This window comes from Trachypithecus francoisi, unplaced genomic scaffold, assembly GCF_009764315.1.
Source record: "Trachypithecus francoisi isolate TF-2019V2 unplaced genomic scaffold, Tfra_2.0 Lachesis_group3, whole genome shotgun sequence".
In the NCBI taxonomy this organism is placed as follows: Eukaryota; Metazoa; Chordata; class Mammalia; order Primates; family Cercopithecidae; genus Trachypithecus; species Trachypithecus francoisi.
The window spans coordinates 39,611,867-39,633,922 of record NW_022681468.1 but is presented as its reverse complement, the minus strand read 5'-3'; the positions used below and the strand labels follow the sequence as shown (position 1 = coordinate 39,633,922).

At 40.2% G+C, this 22,056-nt stretch overlaps 2 protein-coding genes across 10 annotated transcripts in view; one reads left to right on the top strand and one right to left on the bottom strand.

Annotated features, from left to right (window-relative positions):
• Positions 1 to 22,056, top strand: part of FUT8 (fucosyltransferase 8) — a 327,631-nt gene that overhangs the window by 72,329 nt on the left and 233,246 nt on the right. For 2 of the 9 annotated variants that reach the window (XM_033187710.1, XM_033187707.1), the window contains exon 1: positions 11,341 to 11,359. The exons of the other annotated variants lie outside the window; for them this stretch is intronic. The gene's annotated coding sequence lies outside the window, so the exon portion shown is untranslated. Of the gene's footprint in view, positions 1 to 11,340; positions 11,360 to 22,056 lie in introns of those variants that run through there. 9 annotated transcript variants of the gene reach the window in all.
• LOC117069461 (40S ribosomal protein S4, X isoform-like) lies at positions 20,877 to 21,770 on the bottom strand. The gene has a single exon (XM_033187714.1). It carries the CDS (start codon positions 21,725 to 21,727, stop codon positions 21,008 to 21,010), a length of 720 nt encoding a protein of 239 aa, XP_033043605.1. The 5' UTR covers positions 21,728 to 21,770; the 3' UTR covers positions 20,877 to 21,007.

The following is a 22,056-nucleotide window of genomic DNA, read 5'->3' as shown; positions in this document are numbered from 1 at the left end:
TTTTTTCTTCAGATTGTATTTTTTGCCTTTACGGTGCCTCATAATTTTTTTTCATAGCCAGACAGAATGTATCAGGTAAAAGGAACTGAGGTAAATAGGTCTTTAGGATGAGGTTTTATGTTTGTCTGTTGAGAAGTCAAGCTGTGTTTAGTGTTTGCTCTGGCTATGGTATCAGAGACAAATGTTACGGGATCTTTAAGGTGTTGCTTTTCTGGCTAGAAACCTCTGTGGCCAGTGGCGCCTTTGCCTGAGTTCTTGTCCTGTGTCCAAGAAGAATGAGGTATGCAGACAAGTGGAGGGTGAGCAAGACAAAGAGAAGCTTTACTGAGTGTTAGAACAGCTCAGATGAGAGCTGCAGAGGGCAGCCCCTCTACGTAGGCAGGTCCTCTCATCCAGTGTTCAGCTGTCAGCAGAGAGAAGGCCCTGGAGTGAGTGACTCCTCTCTGCAAGCAGGTCCCCATTGATTTCCCAGCTCTCAGCAGAGAGGAGAGGTCCTCTCCCCTGCCCTGGCTGATGCCGGGGCTTTTATGGACCTCAGTGGGGAGGAAGTGTGCGCCAGTTGGTACATCGGTGGCTATGGGTGGGCTGGAAAAGGCACCACAAGCCCCCACTGCAGTCTGCGAGTCTGGCAGCCCGGTCCCCAACCTTCAGGCCCTCCCTGGCCTGAAGGTGGGGTCTTACTGGGGACCTGCCCCCTTCCACCCAGGAGCCTGTCTGCCTCCTGCCACCTTCCGTGGTTCCCAGGCTGCTTGTGCCAAGGGGCACCTGCCTGCCAGCATGGAGCAGCTCTCCACCTCAACTTCCCCAGAGGGAGCGTAGGTGGCAGGGTCTGAGCATGCGCATATCCTGTTGGTCTGTGATGGTGTCCAGGCTTGGCTCCAACCCTGCTCTGAGAACCTGCCAGATTGGAGCCGGTACGGGAAGTGGCAGCGGGAACAGGCATTTCCGAGCCTGTGAAGGCAAGGGGGGGCCTTCCCGAGCCCACAAGAGCATACGGAGACCTGGGTCCACAACCCTGACTTGGGTAGCTGCAGCTGTATGGGGTTGGGAGACAGGGCTCCTGCCTGTTTCCAGTCCCCAAGAGCACATGGAGGCCTGGGTCTACCACCCAGGCGTGGGTGGCTTGGGCTGCTGCCTGCTCCTGGCTCCCACTGGCACTGTGGAGCATGCAGCACTGGCTCCACCCCCTTTCATCCTGGGACAGGGGCTCCAGATCCTTGCTGGGCCTGGGCTGGGATCTGGGGCAGGAGTGACATCACCGGGAGCTACCCCAGTTGCCCTGGCACTCGAGCGGCCCAGGCAGAGCAGATCACTGTCTGGCCTGGTTGTTGGGAGTGGCAGGCTCAGCAGTTGCCTGACGTGGGGTGGACCCTAGGGATGTGGCCCCAGGCAGCCCTGCACAGAGCCTCCTCCTGAGGCCCAGGAACCTGGCACCCTCAGCGGGGTGGGCGCAGTGGCTGTGTCACTGGCCGGTCCCTGAAGTGGGCACTGCTCCCACTTCCCACCTCAGGCCCCTGAAGCTCAGATTCAGCTCTGCATCGGGCCCCTGTCTGCTTGACTGTGCTGCACTGAGGGCGGCGGGCTGTTGAGAGAGGGGGTCTGTCCGCCTCTCCCTGTGCCTTCCCTGTACCAGAAAGTCACTGCTATCACTATCAGAGGCTAAAATTTCTTCTACTGTCCTTGCTTTTATCTGCCCTGTAGTCTTTGGGTTTTTGTCAAGAATCCTTAAAAGGGGTCTGAGGCTTGCAGGTTTTTAAGTTGTAATCCTGTGTTGTACAAGAGCTGTATTGATGTGGTGGTGAGGGTAGAGGTATAAGGGGGAAAGTTCTGTGGGCCTGTAATTAGATCTCAAGACTGTAGAACTTTCCCCCTCATCTCTCTGCCCTCTACCAACTGTGAGCCTGAGTTGGGTATCTATCTCTTTTTCCCTGTCAAAGGATATATGGGGCTAGAGTTGGGTATTGCCCTTCCCTCAGGTTGGTTAGGCACTGTAAAACCCTAGTAGGTTAGGCAATCTAAAAGCCCAGTTGGTTAGGTTCTGGTAAAATAGTTTCCTTTACTGGAATGCCTTTTGATAGAAACAAAGTCCCTGGCATATTTCAAAATGTTTTTCTTACCCTGCTGCCAGCAGGAGGGAATTTTTTCAGATCTTTGCCATGAGAACCTGGTAGGGCTCCTGCAGGTGAAACTCAGGAAAGTATGGAGACCCCTCTGAGACTGGTCTGCTTGCAGTTTTTAATTCTCAAGCTAGTCCACAATTATTGTTTCAAGTGTTCCTACTGATGCTGGCTTCACTTGAGAGCTTGTATTCCTGGGCTTCTGCTTCCCGCACACTGTGATTCTCTATATCTGCCTGCCTGTCTCTCCAGGTTTTAGAGCAGCAGTTTGCCCTCTGACCTCAATTCTCTGATGGCTCTAAGAAGAGTTGTTGATTATCAGTTTTTTTCCCCTCAGCTTTTTTTCTTGTTGTGAGGTTGGGAGTGATGAATTAAAAGCTTTTTACAACCACACTTAAGGTTATTGTTTTGACAATTTTTGATGCTTTTGTAATTAGTCAAAAGACTTATTACAGTATCCTTTATCTGATTTGGCAGTGTTGTTCATTAAGAATTTTATTTCTGCCGGGCGTGGTGGCTCAAGCCTGTAATCCCAGCACTTTGGGAGGCCGAGACGGGTGGATCACGAGGTCAGGAGTTTGAGACCATCCTGGCTAACACGGTGAAACCCTGTCTCTACTAAAAAATACAAAAAGCTAGCCGGGCGAAGTGACTGGCACCTGTAGTCCCAGCTACTTGGGAGGCTGAGGCAGGAGAATGGTGTAAACCCGGGAGGCGGAGCTTGCAGTGAGCTGAGATCCGGCCACTGCACTCCAGCCCGGGCGACAGAGCGAGACTCCGTCTCAAAAAAAAAAAAGAATTTTATTTCTTCCTGACATCAGGTCTGCACATTTTGGGGCTAATGTGTTCTAATTTGCAAGAAAGATGAAAAAACTCCTCCAGAGGGAAGTTGATCATAGGACTGATTCGTATTATTAATGAGTTGACTGCCTTGTTTTGTGTTGCTGTATAGGAATACCTGAGGCGAGGTAATTTATAAAGAGTTTGATTTACCACACAGTTCTGCAGGCTGTACAAGAAGTATGGCACCGGGATCTGCTTCTAGTGGGCGTCTTAGGCTACTTTCGCTGATAGCAGAAGGCTAAGAGGAGCCAGCTTGTGCACATAATGAGAAAGGAGAAAAGGGTGGGAGGAGGGACCCTGACTCTTTTAAACTACCAGCTTTTGGGGGAACAAATAGAGTGAGACCTCAAGCATGCCTGAGGAAGAGCATTAATTTATTCATAAGGGTTCTGACCCCTCCCCCCACCCCAACAACAACTCCCATTAGGTCCCACCTTCAACATTGAGATCAAATTTCAACAGGAGGGACAATCATCTAAGTGATAGCATAGACTCAGGCTATTTACTATTCTGTTTTTAAGTGTAGATTGAGGGCAACAGCAATCTTTGTTTTCTATGTTGAGGGCCAAAGGTTTATTTTTATACTCTTATACTGTAAAAAAAAAATACTTTATTTTTATAGCCTTTTTGAGTGTAGGGTCATGTCAGGTTTTACTAATTGCACTTCTGATAAGTATACTGATGATGCTGAGGATGGTTATTAAAACCCTATGCCGATACTTTGGATTTATGGAACCAATTAATTTGATGACTCATTTACATTGAATGTCTTAATTAGTAGATTTCCCATTAATTGTTTTTATGAGCAGAGAATAAGGTAATGTTAATTCTTACTTTTTTGTGATATGGTAAAAAACTTAGTTCATATAATGAATTTAATGCTCAAATATCTTAGTAGAAATTGAAGTAGAAAAAGACAGATTGTTATAAATTTAAGTTGTAATTTTATTTTCTTTAGAAAACTTTACATTGAAAATATCACATTATAGATAATTTAGACAACTTATTTATAACTTTTATTTATTATTATTGAATGTAAAAGAATTACATGCAGTCCCATGATCTTAATGTAACTATGGTCACCATGTTGGTATATGTGCCTTTTAGTCCTTTTTCATACAGAATTTTTTTTTTTTTACAAAGTTGTAATAATAATTACTTTTCAAATTTGTGCCTTTTTTCAGTTAACAGCGTAAATGTTTCCCATTTCTCGTTGAGTGAGGTACTGTTAGGTTGGTCAGACTGATAGTTCATTGTATGTATTGCTGTAATATCTTTGTGCGTTTAGGTTTTCCGTGTTTGCACCTTATCTTTGGGTTTTCAGAAATCTGTGTCTCTCTCTATTTCTCTTTTTGTGTGTCTTTTCTATCTCTTGCCTTCATTTGGGGAGCATTTTGTGTTCTCTTTCACAGGACTAATTTTTATTGGATCTTGAAAAATGGGATTATAAATTTTTTTGTTACTTACATAATTAGAAAACAATGCTTTTGGACTTACATTGCTAAGTTTTATTCCCAAAAATTGTAGTTTTGTGACTAGGTGATAAAAATGATCTCCTGTTTATGTGCCAAACTTGGTATTCTAGACACTCAGGATGTAAATTGTAGTCCAATAATTTAATACCTTATGTTTAATTCTTGTAATATTTTACTCAAAAATTGAACTTTTCCTTACCAATTTAATGTTTGTAGGCTTAATTTGGCGTCTTTCTCAGGATTACTTATTAGATTTCTCTGCATTCTTCTGACTTCTCCCTAAACTAATGTTTAGAACTGAATTGGGTTCAGCAATTTAAGTGGAAAATCAGTATGACTAGAGACTTCTAGAAATTTCTTGTGTCACTGAGATGCTGAATTTGATGATTCTGACCCTACTTGCCCATCTGTAAAAGCTATTAGAGGATTGTTTTAAGAGTTTATATTCTATACAGGTATATATACACCATGTAATACCACTCAGCCATAAAAAAGAATGAAATAACATTTTTGCAGCAATTTGGATGGAGCTGTAGGCCATTATTCTAAGTGAAGTAACTCAGGAATGTAAAACCAAATACTGTATGTTCTCAAAAGTGGGAGCTAAACCTTGGATACGCAAAGGCATACAGAACAGTAAAATAGACTTTGGAGACTGAGACTCGGGGAGGTTAGGAAGAGGATGAGGGGTAAAAAAAGATATATTGGGTACAATGTATGCAACTTTGGTGATGGGTGTAGTAAAATCTCAGACTTCACCACTATACATTTCATCCGTGTAACCCAAAACCACTTGTACTCCAAAAGCTATTGAAATTAAAAGATATTTTTTTAAAAAAGAGGCCAGGTAGGGTGGCTCATGCCTGTAATACCAGCACTTTGGAAGGCTGAGGCGGGCAGATCACTTGAAGTCAGGAGTTCCAGACCAGCCTGACCAACATGGTGAAACCCTGTCTCTACTTTAAAAAAAAAAAAAAAAAAAGGGCCAGGTGTGCTTGGCTCATGCCTGTAATCCCAGCTACTCAGGGGGCTGAGGCGGGCAAATTGCTTGAACCTGGGAGGCAGAGGTTGCACTGAGCGGAGATTGTGCCACTGCACTCTAGCCTGGGCAACAGAGCAAAACTCTGTCTCAAAAAAAAAAAAAAGAAAAAATTAAAAAAAGAGTTTCTGTTGTACCTAATCTTCTAGCCTTATTATTTCTTAGAGATTTTATAAATGCATGTAGCTTTTTTACTCTTGTCATCTTCAAGTTATTTGCCAAGATTGAAAAATAACCATCTTTCTCCTAATACCTTGGTGAACCTGATAGACACAGTTCATTTTATTGTAAAAGTAGTAAAATTTCTCAACTGATACTCGTTCTTCATTTTTGTGGATTTTTTCGGGGAAGATAGGATTTATTTTTTATTTTTATTTTTTAGTAGAGATGAAATTTTGCTGTATTGCCAGGCTGGTCTGGAACTTCTGAGCTCAAGCAATCCTCCTGCCTCGGCCTTCCAAAGTGTTGGGATTATAGGTGTGAGCCACCACACCTGGCTGGAACACAGGATTTTTTAAGAGTATCACTTAAGAATATCCACTACTTAGTATGGGATCTAAAGTTAAGCATGTAAGGATGCTCACATATTGCTTTGTATCTTGTTCCCAGTCTTTCCCCCAATCTTGTCTCACTTTTTCCTCAACAAGTGTAGTTAACAACTACTATGAATTTGGAATACAAAATGATAACGACTCTACCTTTAGGAAACTGATAATTTAGAAGGTGAACTAGAAATATAAGTTAATAATTACAGTACAGGAACTCCCCTAATTTCCTCTATAATAACATGTCTCCCAAAATCTGATTGAAAATAAAAATTCCACTTGTCATAGGCATAGGAGGTATTTGGGTGTTTGTATGGAGAGTCATTTCACAGAGCTAAAATTTATTATAATAAAATATTCAATTCTAATTCCTGGGAGTGTTATCTCCTTTGGAATTAGAAATCTTCGTTGCTGCATAACATTAAAGTGTCGGGATGATGCCTGTAATCCCAGCACTTTGGAAGGTAGAGGCAGAGCATTGCTTGAGGCCAGGAGTTTGAGACCAGCCTGGGCAACATAGTGAGACCCTGTCTCTACCAAAAAATTAAAAAAAAATTAGCCAGGCATGTTGGTGTGTGCATGTAGTCCTAGGTACTTAGGAGGCTGAGGCAGAGGATCGCTTGAGCTCAGGTGTTTGAAGCTGCTGTGAGCTATGGTAGAGCCAGTGCACTCCAGCCTCTGCAATAGAGTGAGACCTTGTCTTGGGGGACGGAAAAAGTGTAAGGATGGGATTTTTAGGCATCTTTGGGGCTGAGCAAATCAGTCCTGGGCCCAGCCTCCTTGTAGGGGGTGAGGTGGCAACCTGTGGAATTTGAGGCCTACTACTGGGATTGTAGGTATAGAAAGTTAAGGGGGAAAGGGTCTTTCTCACCCTGCCGTGGTAGTAAAAGCTTGGTGCTTAATGGGTGCCTTTCACTTATTTAATCACCTAGGATGTCTGCTTAGAACCTAGCAATATTTGTAGGCCTGCACTGTCCCAAGAGAGAAATCAGAGACTTTTGGTGATAAGTCAAGGGTAGGAGACGAGATAAGAGAACACCTACACTATAGGATATTAGAACTATAACTCCAATTACTCCTTCACACTCATCCTTTTCCCCCTCCCAGCTTCCAAGTATATGTGACTAAGGCTTTGTCCAGAGCAGGACTGGAGTATGGGGTTGGAAGAATTACTCTTTTTTCATCATAGGTCAGGATAGTGTCATGTCCTCCTAAACTTCAGGGAAGCCTGGCTTCATACCTCTTCTCCCAGTTTCCTAGCATTGTGAAATGACAAGGCTTCATGCAGTAATTCAAAATCATTGTTAATAAGGTGATATCTAAAAGATTGAATTTGGTATTCTGAAGTTAGTGTGAGGATGTTAGTCTGTCAATGTGTGAAATGTTTGGAACTGTGTGAAACTCAATTTTGCTTAGTGTGGTAAGTACAGCTGAAGTATGTGTAAAACTCAGTAGTAGCACACACAAAGGAGTAATGAATTGTGTCTGGAGGGTCAGGAGAGATCTCACAAAGGAGAGGATCCTTGAATTCTTTGTTCAAGTGGTAGATTTGAAGAAGTAGATTTTTTTGTTTTTGAGACAGGGTTTTGCTGTAGGTCTCCCAGGCTGGAGTGCAGTGGTGCTGTCATAGCTCACTGCAGTCTCTAAACTTCTGGGCTCAAGCGTAGAAATAGATCTGATAGTGGAAGTCTCTGCCCAATAATACTGAGATCTTGGAACCTTACTCATTTCAGAAATGGCTCTGGTCTGAATACATTATATGGGACTAAGCTCTTTTAAATGTCTTTATCCCTTAATTCTTTATGCATAAACTTCAGCAACTTCTAAGCTACCACTAGTAAATTTTCACTATAAATTATATACTCGATGATTGAATTTTTAGAATTAGATTTATTCCAAGTATAAGTCAACCTAAATACAAAGTTTTTCTTTACTTAAATATAAGCTTTTTTGGCACTCTTGAAGATTCTGAGTATTTCTGTGGACAGTTATAGCCATCAGGGTGTCTGTTTGAATTCTGGAATTGCCCTAGTGAGCACATAAACTGTGGAGTAAAGCAGGTGTGTGGTCTGACTCCTGACTCTGTCACTTAAGATCTGTGCAACCTTGAATAGTAACTTTGATGCTAATTTTCTACATCTGTAAAATATGGATAAAAAATGCAGAGTTTTTAGCACAGTGCCTGGCATGAAGTAGTGGCTCAATAAATGTTAATTATTACTATTGTTAACTAAATAAGAGTTCCCTAGGTCTCTGGTTTCAAACATATGAGATGTTGGAGACTATGAATACCTTGGGGCCACCTTGAGCTAAGACTAGATGCTCAGGAGCACCGTTTTGATTAGTCATTTATTCATTGAGCATATATTTTTGCATTGTTTTAACTTTGCAAAATACCTAAATCAGTCAATTTTATTTCTATACATATATTTCTATATAGAGGAGATTTTCTATAGGATGACCTATTCTGGGTGTGTCTTTCTGACCTGCAGCTAATCAAGTGACTACAGCTTTGCTAATTTTTTTTGAAAAACCCTAATATTGTAAAACGGTAGTACAGAGGAAATAAGCTGTTGGTCAACTTCTAAATTCTGGCACAGGTTAGATTTGCCTAAGAGCAAATCATATAGCAAGAGTTGATGAGATAACTTTTCTTATAGCTTCTAGCCTGGGTAAGTTTGTCTCACTTGGTATCAAGTCAGAGGAATCTGGACTATAGAACCAAATTGTAGGGAAAGATGACTAAGGGTTCGTGATGTCTTTCCCCGCCCCCCCCAGCCCCCCCTCCACAAGGAGTTCTAGCTGTAAAAAGCATCATGGTTTAAAAGTTATCAGGCATCAATGAAGGCAGCAGAAAAGTCAGAAACTAATATAGCCAAGTCTAGATTATATCTGTTATAATCTTTTTAGTTAGAAGATTCTAGGTTCTAGAACCAGGTCTGTAAAATGTTGAGAGCCCTCTAAGTAAACTCCATTATTGTTGTGTAATTGATTTTTCTTTGTCTTTCTTCTTGGACATACTCTTCTTTAAAGAGAGTATTCCCCCCTCTACCCCAGGTAGTATCTATCTTTGGGGTTTTGAGAACAATAATATTCTTGTGCTTTAGGTTCTGAGTTGCTGACTTGAGGGAATTTGATACACAGGAGTCCCCAAGGCCCCCCCAGTGGATACCTGAAACCATGGATAGTACTGAACCCTATATATACAGGTCAGGCATCCCAAATCTGAAATCCAAAGTGTTCCAAAATCTGAAACTGACGTGACACTCAAAAGAAATGCTCACTGGAGCATTTTGGATCTGTGGATTTGAGATGCTCGACTGGTAAGTATAAAACAAATATCCCCAATAGGAAAAACTCCCTATTCCCATTAGTTTTTACTTGATATTCTGAATTCTTAAGTGTGTGTTTTTTTTTTTCCTCATTTGGGGATAGCTCCTATTTTTATGAGAGAAATTAATGGGAAATTTTGAGATGGTAACTAGAAATTGTCTTTGCAGTGTTAAATTTATAGTTGGGAGGCTACTAGGCTGGGTGGCTCTAGCTGTTTAAGTTCCTATCTAAGCAAACCAAAGCCCAACTTAGAAAGTAAAAGGAAACTCGATATTTTGCCAACTAGAAACCACCTAACTAATCTCCAACTAGTATCTTTCCACTCTAACCAATGAGATATGTTTTCTTTGTCTTCCTTCTGTGTTCAGCATGTAAAGCTTGCAGCCCACACTGCTGCAAATGAAACTCTTCAAACCTCTACCTGATTGATGACTCATTCTTTGCCCAGATAAACTCTTTTATTTTGTCTGTTTTTGCTTTAAACAACAGAGGAACATAAATTCTGTTAATTGATTGTATGAATATAGCAGTGAAAATTCCCTGTAAGGCTTTGATTAGGAATATAGATCTTTTTAAAACATCCCCTTTAGCTTTTAATGTGTTTTGGTTAAACAAGGTGATGTATGTGTCAGTATAATGCCAGGCTCACTGAAGTTACTAACTAAATGTTAGTTCCTTCAATACAGATATTCATTCCCTGGGACATGGTTCCAAAAGTAGATTATCATAAGAATTCTCTGAGAAGCTTTGAAAAGCTACAGATGTCTATGGCACATATTAATATATGGCGTCTATATTAATACATGTATGTAGATGTACACAAACGATTTTATCTACTTTTTCCTTAACATTAACTCCTTCGGATAGAATGGTTGGCTCAAATGATTAAATTATTTTTGAGATTACTGATTCATAGAAACAAATCCCCTGCAGAAAGGTCGTATCAGTTTACCCAGTTACCTTTTCCTCACATTTTTTTTAACACTGGGTGTTCCTGAGCTTTTTGTATTTCTCAGTTTGGTGGAAAGGATCTCTTTGTTGGGATCTCTTTGATTATGAGTGAGATTCAGCATTTTCCATAATTTACTGATATCTGCATTTCTTCCTCTCTCCCTCTCTTTCTTCTTTCCTTTCTCCTTCTCCTACTTCCACTTTCCCCTGTCCTGTTCTCCCTTTCCCCTGCTCCCCGTCTTTCTTCCCCTTCTATCCCCCTCCCCTCCTGTTTTTCCTTCTTTACTTGTTTTTGATCTCTGTTCTCTCACATATGAAGATTCTGTTTTGACCAGCAATAAGTTGAATCGTGGGGCTAGAAGATAAGGACTAAAAACAAGAATTGGTGTCCAGAAAGGTGGGGTAATTTTGATTATTGTGCCTGTTGCAAATATGAGCAAGATGTTAAATGTATCATAGATCTGCAAGTTTTTTTATACATATTTTTATCTATTGTCTCATTAATGTTATCTTTGAGAAATGGTTCTTTTCAGTTTGAGAATGGGGGAATTGGATTAAAATTTTCTTACATGAAAAAACCACATATTTTGCTACCATCATTTGGAAACTTCTTATTATGATTGGTTCTGGGTAGTATTGGAATCAATTTGAAATGATGCTGTTAATGACTACATGTTTTGATTTCTTGACTATGGGTAAATGTGATTAGAACAGAAATCCCTTAATAATAAGGATTCTTTATTCTTTGTGTCCCTAGTGCCTCATAGTATCTGGCCCTGATTAGGAGCTTTAGAAGTGCTTATTGACTGTGATTGCTTTTTTATCTGAATCTGCCCTTTCTATCCCATCGTTATGATAACATCCATCTTGGGAGTAGTAAAACTGTTGCAAACTGCAGAAACGAACTGTGATTTTTTTTTTGAGACAGTGTTTTTTTTGTTTTCCATCTAGACTGGAGTACAGTGGCATGATCATCTTAATAGCTCACTGCAGCCTCGACCTTCCCAAGCTCAGATGATCCTCCCACCTCAGCCACCAGAGTAGCTGGGACTACAGGTACACTCCATCATGCCCAGCTAATTTTTGTATTTTTTGTAGAGACGGGTTTCATCATGTTGCCCAGGCTGGTTTCAATCTGGGCTCAAGGGATCTGCCAACCTCGGCCTCCCAAAGTATTGGGATTACAGGTGTCAGCCACTGTACCTGGCACAAATATCTTTTTCACACACTGCTTTTGATTCTTTTGGGTATGTATCCAGAAGTGGAATTGCTGGTATCGTACAGTAATTCTTTTTTTTTTTGTAGGGGCATGGAGTCTTGCTCTGTCACCTAAACTGGAGTGTAATGGTACTATCTCAGCTCACTGCAACCACTGCGTCCCCGGTTCAAACAATTCTTCTACCTCAGTCTTCCAAGTAGTTGGGATTACAGGCATGCGCCACCACACTGGCGAATTTTTTTTGGTATTTTTAGTAGAGATGGGGTTTCACCATGTTGGCTAGGCTGATCTTGAACTGCTGACCTCAAGTGATCTGCCTGCCTTGGCCTCCCAAAGTGCTAGAATTATAGGCGTGAGCCATTGTCCCCAGCCTCTGTAATTCTTTTTTAAATGTTTTGAGGAAACATCATACTGTTTTTCACAGTGGCTACACCATTTTACATTTCCACCAGCACCACCCAGGGTTCTAATTTCAGCACATTCTTACCAACACTTACTTTCTGTTATTTTTTTTTTTTTTATAATCATCATCTTAATGGGTGTGAAGTGGTATCTCATTGAGATTTTGATTTGCATTTTTGAAATGATTAGTAATGTTGAGCATCTTTTCTTATGCTTATTGTTCATTTGCATATTTTCTTTGGAGAAATGCCTATTTAAGTCCTTTGCCCATTCTTGAATCAGATTTTTTGTTGTTGAGTTTTAGGGATACTTTTAAAAGATACTAATCACATGAACTCCATTTTAAGTGATTTATAATTCCGTAACGTAACGTAACTTTTTTTTTCTGAGACTTCTATATAGTTTGTATTCTAGTGGGTCGATGGAGTATGATTTTTTTTTTTATATAGCTTTGCTGAGGTATGATTGGCAGTAAAAAATACTACATACATCTGAAATGAACAATTTGATTAGTTTTGACATATGTATACATCTGTGAATCCATCACCATAATTAAGATAGTAAACATACTCATTACCTCCACAGATTTCTTCTTGCCCCCTTGTAATCTTTTCCCCCACTACTACCCATCCTTCCTTGCCTCCAGGAAAATCCTGAATTGCCTTTGGTCACTATAAATTTAGTGCATTTTCTAAAGTTTTTTTAAAAAATGGAACTTATAGTGTATACTTTTGGTCAGGGGCTGTCCATTCCTGTGTTTATTTACCATTTGTATATTTTCTTTGGTAAAATGTCTGTTTAAATATTTTGCCCATTATATAAATTGAGTTGTTTGTTTTCTTATTATTGAGTTTTGAGAGCGGTTTATATTCTTGATCAAAGTTGTTTATAAGATACATGCTTTGCAGATGTATTTTTCCTGGACTGTAACTTGTCTTTTCTTTCTCTTATTAGTATCTTTTGAAGAGCACACAGTTTTAATTTTGATGAAGTCCAGGCTATCAGTTTGTTCTTATATGGATTGTGTTTTTGTTTATGTATCTAAGATATATTTGCCTAATCCAAGGGCATAGAAGTTCTCTCCTGGAAGTTTTTTGGTTTTGTATTTAGACCTATGATGCATTTTGAGTTAATTTTTTATATGGAGTAAAAAGTGGATAGAAATTCTTTTTTGGGGGTAGGGACATGCAGTTGTTTCAGCATCATTTACTGAAGTAGTTTGTCCTTTTGACTTTTGTCAAAAATCATTTGATTGTATATGCGTGGGTTTATTTCTGACTCTATTTTGTTCCACTGATCACTTTGTCTTTCTTTTTTTTTTTTTTTTGGTCTCATACCAGCTCAATTTTAATTTTAAACTGACAAATGTACAGGTGGAATGAAATTTTAAGCAACACACTCCAAATTCCTCTTACATGATAAGAAGGAACTGAATGTAATTTTGCTCTATACTAAACAGTAGCTCGGATAGACATAAAACCAATTAAGGATAGACATAAAACCAACTAAGCCTATGTGAAAATCAACTTATAAATGGACCACAACTCCATGATATTGTTTCTGTGCTGTGATTTCTTTGTCTTTCTCGATGCCACTGCCATACTGACTACTATGGCTTTATGTCATGAAATCAGGTCATGTTAACCCATACAACTTCTTGTTCCTTTTCTGAGCAATTTTGGCTGTTGTGCTGGTTACCAATCTGTTGCCTCTCATCTTCAAATGCACCCTTTTTGCCTGCTCTGTGAAAATGTACCAGGCCCTTTAAATATTTTTCTTTTGTCAGCTGACAATGTTAAGCTTTGCCAGTACAGAGTGTTGGAGAAACACTGTAGAAAAGTTTTGCTTCTTCATTTCTGTGTACTTGCTTAGTGGACTGTAGCAACACACTCAGCTTCTTCAGTGTCAACCCACATTGGCTTCCCCACTCTACAGTTTCTGTAGGGTGCATGTTTTCACCATTATCAGGCTTCTGCAGTGCTCAGAGGGCAGCAGTACCCAGCATCAGTGACCCAAGGCCAGCAACTTCTTTTACTTCCCCCTCAGGTGGATTTGTAACAGAGTATCTTTGTGAAGAGATTCTGTTACAGAATCTCTGAAGAATGGATTTTTGGCAAGTTCCTCAAGGTAGATTTCCAGTAAGTTCTGCTGGTGCAGCACTACAGCAACTTCTCTGCTATTCAGTGAGAGGACTGTGTTCTCTCCAACAAGGTCTGGATCTCAGCCCTGGGATAGTTTAGGGTTGGCGGAAGCTCTTGCCTTAGTGTTCTGTGTCAACCTAGGGAGCATTAGCTACTCTTAGAGTTCTCTATTTCTCATTAGTTAATTGGCTGTTTCTCCAACCCCAGGTTAAATAGTTAGTGATCCTTTTTATTAAGCTTTCACTTTTCAAATTACTATGTGGCTTTTCTCTCCTGAATGGCTTTACATTTTCATATGAATTTTAGAAACAGTATGTAAATATTTGATTGGAATTGCATCAGAATCTATAAATGAATTTGAGGGACAATTGACATCTTAACAATATCAAATCTTCTGACTCATGAATAAGATGTCTCCATTTATTTCGATGTTTAATTTCTTTCAGCAATATTTTATTGTTTTCAATCTACTGATCTTACCCATATTTTATTAGGTTTATCTTTAAGTATTTTGTATTTTTTGATGCTTTTATAAATATTTTAATAACATATCAACTTTTTTTTTTTGAGACAGAGTTATTGGCCAGGTGTGGTCAATAACTGTCACCCAGGCTGGAATGCGGTGGCGTGATATTGGCTCACTGTAACCTTCACCTCCTGGGTTCAAGCGATTCTTCTGACTAAGCCTCCTGAGTAGCTGAGATTGCTCAGCTACCACACCCAGCTAAGTTTTGTATTTTTAGTAGAGATGGGATTTCACCTGGTCTTGACTCCTGATCTCAAGTGATCTGCCCTCCTTAGCCTCCCAAAGTACTGGGATTAAAGGCCTGAGCCACGACACCCGGCCAATAACATACAATTTTTAATTATTCATTACTAATGCATAAGAATGCAATTGATTTTTGTATAGTGGCATTGTATCCTGAAAACCTGCTGTACTCATTCTCATAGCTTTTTTGTAGATTACATTGGCTTTTCTGCATAGACAAAGCATGTCTTTTGTGAATAAAGAGACTTTATTTCTTCCATTCTAATAAAAAGACAGTCCTTTTATTTCTTGCCTGATTTCACTGGCTAAAACCTCTGGTATAATGTTGAATAGAAATAGAGTGGACATCTTAGTCTTGTTTCTTTTTTTTTTTTTTAATTTTTATTTATTTATTTACTTTTGAGACAGAGTTTAATTTTTTTTTTTTTTTTTTTTGAGACGGAGTCTCACTCTGTTGCCCAGGCTGGAGTGCAGTGACGTGATCTCGGCTCACTGCAAGGTCTGCCTCCTGGATTCAGGCCATTCTCCTGCCTCAGCCTCCCGAGTAGCTGGAACTACAGACGCCCGCCACCACACCTGGCTAATTTTTTGTATTTTTAGTAGAGACAGGTTTCACTGTGTTAGCCAGGATGGTCTTGATCTCCTGACCTCGTGATCCACCCGCCTCGGCCTCCCAAAGTGCTGGGATTACAGGCGTGAGCCATCGCGCCCGGCCCTTAGTCTTGTTTCTAATCTTAGGCGGAAAGCATCTATTCTTTCACAATTAAGTATGATATTGTAGATTTTTTAGGATGCACTTTATTGGGCTGAGGAAGTTTTTTTTCCATTCCTAGTTTTGGTAAAGTTTAAAAAAAAATTAGGAATGGATTTTGAATTTTGTCATTTTTTTTTAATGTGTTGAAATGATTCCATGTTTGTTTTTTTTAAGTTTTTTATTAGCCAGGCGTGGTGGCGGGCACCTGTAGTCCCAGTTACTCGGGAGGCTGAGGTGGGAAGATTGATTGCTTGAACCTGGGTGGTGGAGGCGTCAGCGAGCCGAGATCATGCCACTGCACTCCAGCCTGGGTGACAGAGTTGAGACCCTGTCTCAAAAAAATAAAAAAAGTTTGTTAATATGGTGGATTACATTGCTTGATTTTTAAAGGGTAATCCAACTCTATGTTTCTGAAATAAACCCACTTGGTTATGATGTATATTTGGCTTCTTGATGTGGCCCCACAGTTCACTGATGCTCTTTATATTCTTTTTGTGTTCTTTTCTCATTTTGTGTTATATTTTTGGATCGTCTTTATTGGTATTTTTCCAAGTTCATGAATCTTTGCTTCTACAGCATCTAATCTGTTGTTCTGTGTAGTTTTTTTATGTTAGATATTATAGTTTTCATCTTTAGACTTTTGATTTAGATCTTTTTTATATCTTCCTTGTCCCTTAATGTTTTGGCTATGTGAAATACATTTAGAATAACTTTTAGACTAGGCATAGTGGCTCATGCCTGTAATTCCAGCACTTTGGGAGTCTGAGGTGGGGGAATTGCTTGAGCCCAGGTATTTAGGACCAGCCTGGGCAACACAGTAATACCTTGTCTCTATTTAAAAACAATAATAGGCCGGGCGCGGTGGCTCAAGCCTGTAATCCCAGCACTTTGGGAGGCCGAGACGGGCGGATCATGAGGTCAGGAGATCGAGACCATCCTGGCTAATACGGTGAAACCCCGTCTCTACTAAAAATTACAAAAAAAAAAAAAACTAGCCGGGCGACGAGGCGGGCGCCTGTAGTCCCAGCTACTCGGGAGGCTGAGACAGGAGAATGGCGTGAACCCGGGAGGCGGAGCTTGCAGTGAGCTGAGAGCTGGCCACTGCACTCCAGCCTGGGCGGCAGAGCCAGACTCCGTCTCAAAAAAAAAAAAAAAAAAAAAAAAAAAACAATAATAATTTTTAATGTCCTTGCTTGCTAACATCTGGGTTGGTTTCAGTCAATTGATTGCTTTATTCATGTTTTCATGCCTCTTTGCATATCTGGTAATCTTTAACTGACAGACACTGTGAATTTTACCTTTTTTGAGTGTTAGATATTCTTTTATTATTAGAAATTCTGTTGAATTTTGTTCTGGATATGTAGTTAGAGACAATTTGAGGCTTGCTTTTATGATTTTTTTTAGAAGGCCTGGAGCAATGCTCAATCCAGGGCTAATTACTCTTCACTACTTAGGCAAGACCTTCTTAAGCACTCCACTCAATGTCCTGTGAATTAAGAGCTTTACCAGTCTGGCTGGTAGGAACAGGCAATATTCCTAAGTCTGCATGATTATCCATCACTGTTCTCTCAAATTCTTTCAGATGTTTTCCCCAGCGTCCAGTAGTTGTCTCACACTTTGAGCTAATCAGTACTGTGTTGAATATTTGAGAGGCCTTGCTGCAGATCTCTGGGTTTTGTTCTCTATGTAGCCACCCTGCTACTTTCCCAGGGCTAGCTGCCTTGGTCTTCATGGACTCTAAGCTCTTCTGTTTCATCAACTCAAGTTAGTTTATCCATGCACCTAGCTCCCCTTGGATTTCTTTCTCTTCCCTGGCCTTAGCCTGAAAAGTCTCTAAAGGTTGTAAGCTGGGACTGTTGAAGGTATTGTTTATTTCCTGTCTCTCTAGAATCACTGTTCTTTGTTGCTTGATGTCCAGTTTCTTGAAAAATGTTGTTTTCTATATTATGTTTGTTTTTGTTTCGTTTTAAGTGAGAGGACAAACCTGGTTGTTTTACTGCATCCTGACCTCCATATGTAGTGTATTTTTAACCCCATTATTTTCCATTTTTTAAAACTTTTTTTCCCATTATTTTCAGTGGTAAAAATAATTCTGGTTTGAGAATTACAATTTCTTTATGTTTTGGCACTAGCTAATGCAAGTATCTATTATATACATATTGTATTGGCAATTTTCTTTCTAAAAAATCCCCCCAAATTATTATTCTGCATATATAGTAATACCTAGGTTTTAAAAAGTATTTTATTTCCAATATCATTTTCAGTTGGTTAAAATGAACCACAGTACATACTAGTGGAGTCTAATTAAATGATGTGAAGAATATAGAAAAATACTTAGAAATGTTTAGAGAACACATCCTGATAAAATCTGTTAGGAGTACAATTGTTTTAACTGTAAAGCTTGGCATTACTGGATGGGAGACAGCCATAGAATACTTAGGTCTTATTGGTGAACATATAGGAAGAGGTTGAAATAAGAGATGAATTACATGAAGAAGTTTTTAAGTCATGGAGGCTTACTGAGATATTGAGAAAAGCAAATAAGTAGACCTAACAAGACAGAGGGGGCTCAGAAGAATGCATTTGTTTCTTATAGATGGTAGTTGGAGCTAGGGCAGTGTAGCTTATGGCTTTGCTTGAGTAGAAAGAGTTGACTTGGGATAATTGGATTTAAACCCTCTATTTACCACTTGCTAACTGGGTAAGTTTTTTAAACTAAATTTCTGATTTTACATGTGTAAAATGAGGATAAGCATATTTATCTCGAGGGTTGTAGTGAGCATTAAATAGAATCAATTATATAGAAGTATAAAGCAGTATATTTATGTGCTTAATAAGTGTTTGTCTTTGTCTTTATTATTTTAAAGAAATGACCAGAGAAAGCTTTATTTTTCTATTGTATATTTCCCTAGTGATTATATGGACATAGAAGCAGTGCTTACAGTTACCTTGGAATCCATCAAGAAAAAATGATGCAAATTCCTGCCCTGTTGCCCTCCTGGAACATTACATAGTTTGGATGAAAATCAGCCAGAGCGCTGTTAGACTCTATTAGCATAAGACTATGTTAGAAAATAGTGGGCATGGACCAGGCGCGTTGGCTCACACCTGTAATCCCAGCACTTTGGGAGGCCAAGACAGGCAGATCACAAGGTCAGGAGTTTGAGACCAGCTTGGCCAACATAGTGAAACCCCATCTCTATTAAAAATACAAAAATTAGCCGGGCATGGTGGCATGTGCCTGTAGTCCCTGCTACTCAGGAGGCTGAGGCAGGAGAATCCCTTGCGCCCAGGAGGTGGAGGTTGCAGTGAGCCGATATCGTACCACTACACTCCAGCCTGGGCAACAGAGCGAGACTCTGTCTCAAAAACAAAACAAAAAAAAGAAGATAGTGGGCATGAGAAGGTCCTGAAGGAGAGTTCTAACTTGGAGAAGGATGGTGGAATTTTTTTATAGGGCTTTGACGGGAGGGGTCAGGCAAAGTTCAGTTTGAGGAGTAATTAGTCAAGGATAGGTCTCAGAGGAGCGGAGAATTGATCATGTAGATTAGCAATTATTGGGCAATTTGAATTTTATTAAGAATGTTGGGGCTGGGCATGGTGGCTCATGCCTGTAATCCCAGCACTTTGGGAGGCTGAGGCAGGTGGATAACTTGAGATCAGGAGTTCGAGATCAGCCTGGCCAACATAGTGAGACCCCATCTCTACTAAAAATACAAAAATTAGCCAGGTGAGGTAGTGGGTGCCTGTAATTCCAGCTACTCGGGAGGCTGAGGCAGGAGAATCACTTGAACCTGGGAGGCGGAGGTTGCAGTGACCTGAGATCGTGCCACTGCACACTCAAGCGTGGGCAGCAGAGCAAGACTCTGTCTCAAAAAAAAAAAAAAAAAAAAAAAATCTCAGTTTTTAGTGCCTTCACAGTAGATTTTTTTGTCATTGGCTCTTGCAGCCTTTCTCCTTATCTCCCCCAGTTGCAGCCCCCCAAATAGAAGGACCCATTATCTTGCTCATAATTTTAGATTCCTAACTCTTGATTTTGGAAGGCACTGTCTTTGTGAAATTTCAGAGATGAAGGAGTTAAATAATTTGTGATGCAGGAAATTTCTCTCAGTCTTTGCTCCTTGAATTCTTTGTGCAGTTTTTTCTTTGTTTGTTTTAGAGACAGGATCTTGCTCTATTGCCCAGGCTGGAGTACAGTGGTGTGATCATAACTCACTGCAGCCTTGAATTTCTGAGCTCAAGTGATCTTCCTGCCTAAGCCTCCTAAGTAGCTAGGACTACAAGTGTGTGCCACCACATCTCGGTAAAAATTTTTTGTAGAAATGGATCTTGCTATGTTGCCCAGACTGATCTGAAACTCCTGGCCTCAAGCAGTCCTCCTACCTCTGCCTCCCGAAGTGCTGAGATTACAGGCGTGAGCTACCTCATCCAGCCTGCACTGTGTCTTGGATCCTGCTATGTAGGTGCTCTGTAGTAGAGGAAACAGTAATATATGATAATGAAAAGCTTCGAAGTAGACATCTGGCTGGAAGGGAGATTTGAATAGGGTTTTGCAGCAGCTAGTTTAGTTGAGGACACGTCTTCAACTTAAATTGCAATTGCCTGTTTTCATTTTGCTTCATCCTTCTGTGATGATCCTAGTAGAAGTCAAATGAGATCATTTTTGATAGTTGGTTTGCAGGCTTTGGTGTATGCACCCAACCTTTCAAAGCCTGCCTGTACTTTTCAGGGAACTCAGTTTTGTGACTGAAAGGATCAGCTATTCTCTTCTATCTTTTTAATGCACTACTGGTTTCTAGCAGCTGCTGCTTAACACTGTTCATTCTTGAGTTTGGTGAATTGTTTTCTGTGCTCCATGTGATTTCTTTGTCTTTATGAGGTACATTTTGACTACAGGTGAGCCAGTTTCCTGTGAATATAATCTATGCCTTGAAATTAAATTATCTTTATCATCTTTAAATATGTAAATCCTCTTATTATCTGCTAGTTTGCCTCTTGCTTTTTGGCTCCTTGTGTTCCTCTTGTAATGCTTGCTTAGCTTTTAATTTAAATACCAGACTGTTTGGTTAGCATCCATAGAAGACATAGGTCTATTCAGGAAAGTGTGACTATTTGGCCACCATATTTAGGATTATTGGGACATTTCTTTACAATTTTTCAGAATACAGAAAAAGAGGTGAGTTTCCTGTTCCTTCCTAATCAAGTTCACCATCGACCTTGTACTTTTTGAACCAACTTAAAAAAACAACATGAAGAATAATATATTTACTATTTCTTTTTTTTTTTTTTCCTGCCACAATATTTTTAATTACGTACAAAGGTCTGACATGGCACCCAGGGACCCATTTCACCCACTGCTCTGTTTGGCCGCCAGTCTTTTGTCTCTCTCTTCAGCAGTGGTGAGGTGGATACCCTTTCCTCAGGGAAGAGAAATCCATGGTTTGTTGCCCTTGCCAATAACAAAAATGTTGGAAAGTCGAGTGGCAAAGCTGTTGCCATTGGCATCTTTCACGTGAACCACGTCAAAAGATCCAGGATGCCTCTCTCTGTTGGTGATCACACCAATTCTTCCCAGGTTAGCACCTCCAGTCACCATACACAGGTTACCAGTGTCGAACTTAATGAAATCAGTAATCTTGCCAGTCTCCAAATCAATCTGAATGGTATCATTCACCTTGATGAGGGGATCGGGGTAGCGGATGGTGCGGGCGTCATGAGTCACCAGATGAGGGATTCCTTTTGTGCCCACAAAGATCTTTCTCACTTTGCATAACTTGTACTTGGCCTCCTCAGGTGTAATACGATGTACAGCAAAGCGACCCTTGGTGTCATAGATCAGACGGAAATTCTCTCCCGTCTTGTCAATGCTGATGACATCCATGAATCCAGCAGGGTAGGTTATATCAGTTCGGACCTTGCCATCGATCTTAATGAACCGCTGCATGCAAATCTTCTTTACTTCATCTCCTGTCAGGGCATACTTAAGTCTGTTCCTTAGGAAAATGATGAGGGGGAGACACTCTCTCAACTTGTGGGGACCGGTAGATGGACGAGGAGCAAACACACCGGTCAATTTATCCAGCATCCAATGCTTTGGAGCTGCTACCCGCTTCAGATGCTTCTTGGGACCACGAGCCATGGCTGCGTTAGGCAAGGAAAGAGGACCTCCGTCTTCCAGTGCGCGTAGCTATATTTACTATTTCTACATGAATATACTGACCATAACTATGGAAAATAGATTAGTTACATGAGGCTCTCAGGGTCAGATATCAGTATTTTAGTATTGTCAGGTAGTATTAAGTATTTTTCCGTCAATGATTACAAAGTTATTTTTAATTGTTCAGCAAAATATGAAAATTTCAATAATGTTGCCTTTTCTTTTTGATAGCCAGAGGAAGTTAGAGAACAGATTTATCTAACACTGAACTGTCACTGGCAAGAACCTTTTCTTTGTAACGTGTTACTTTG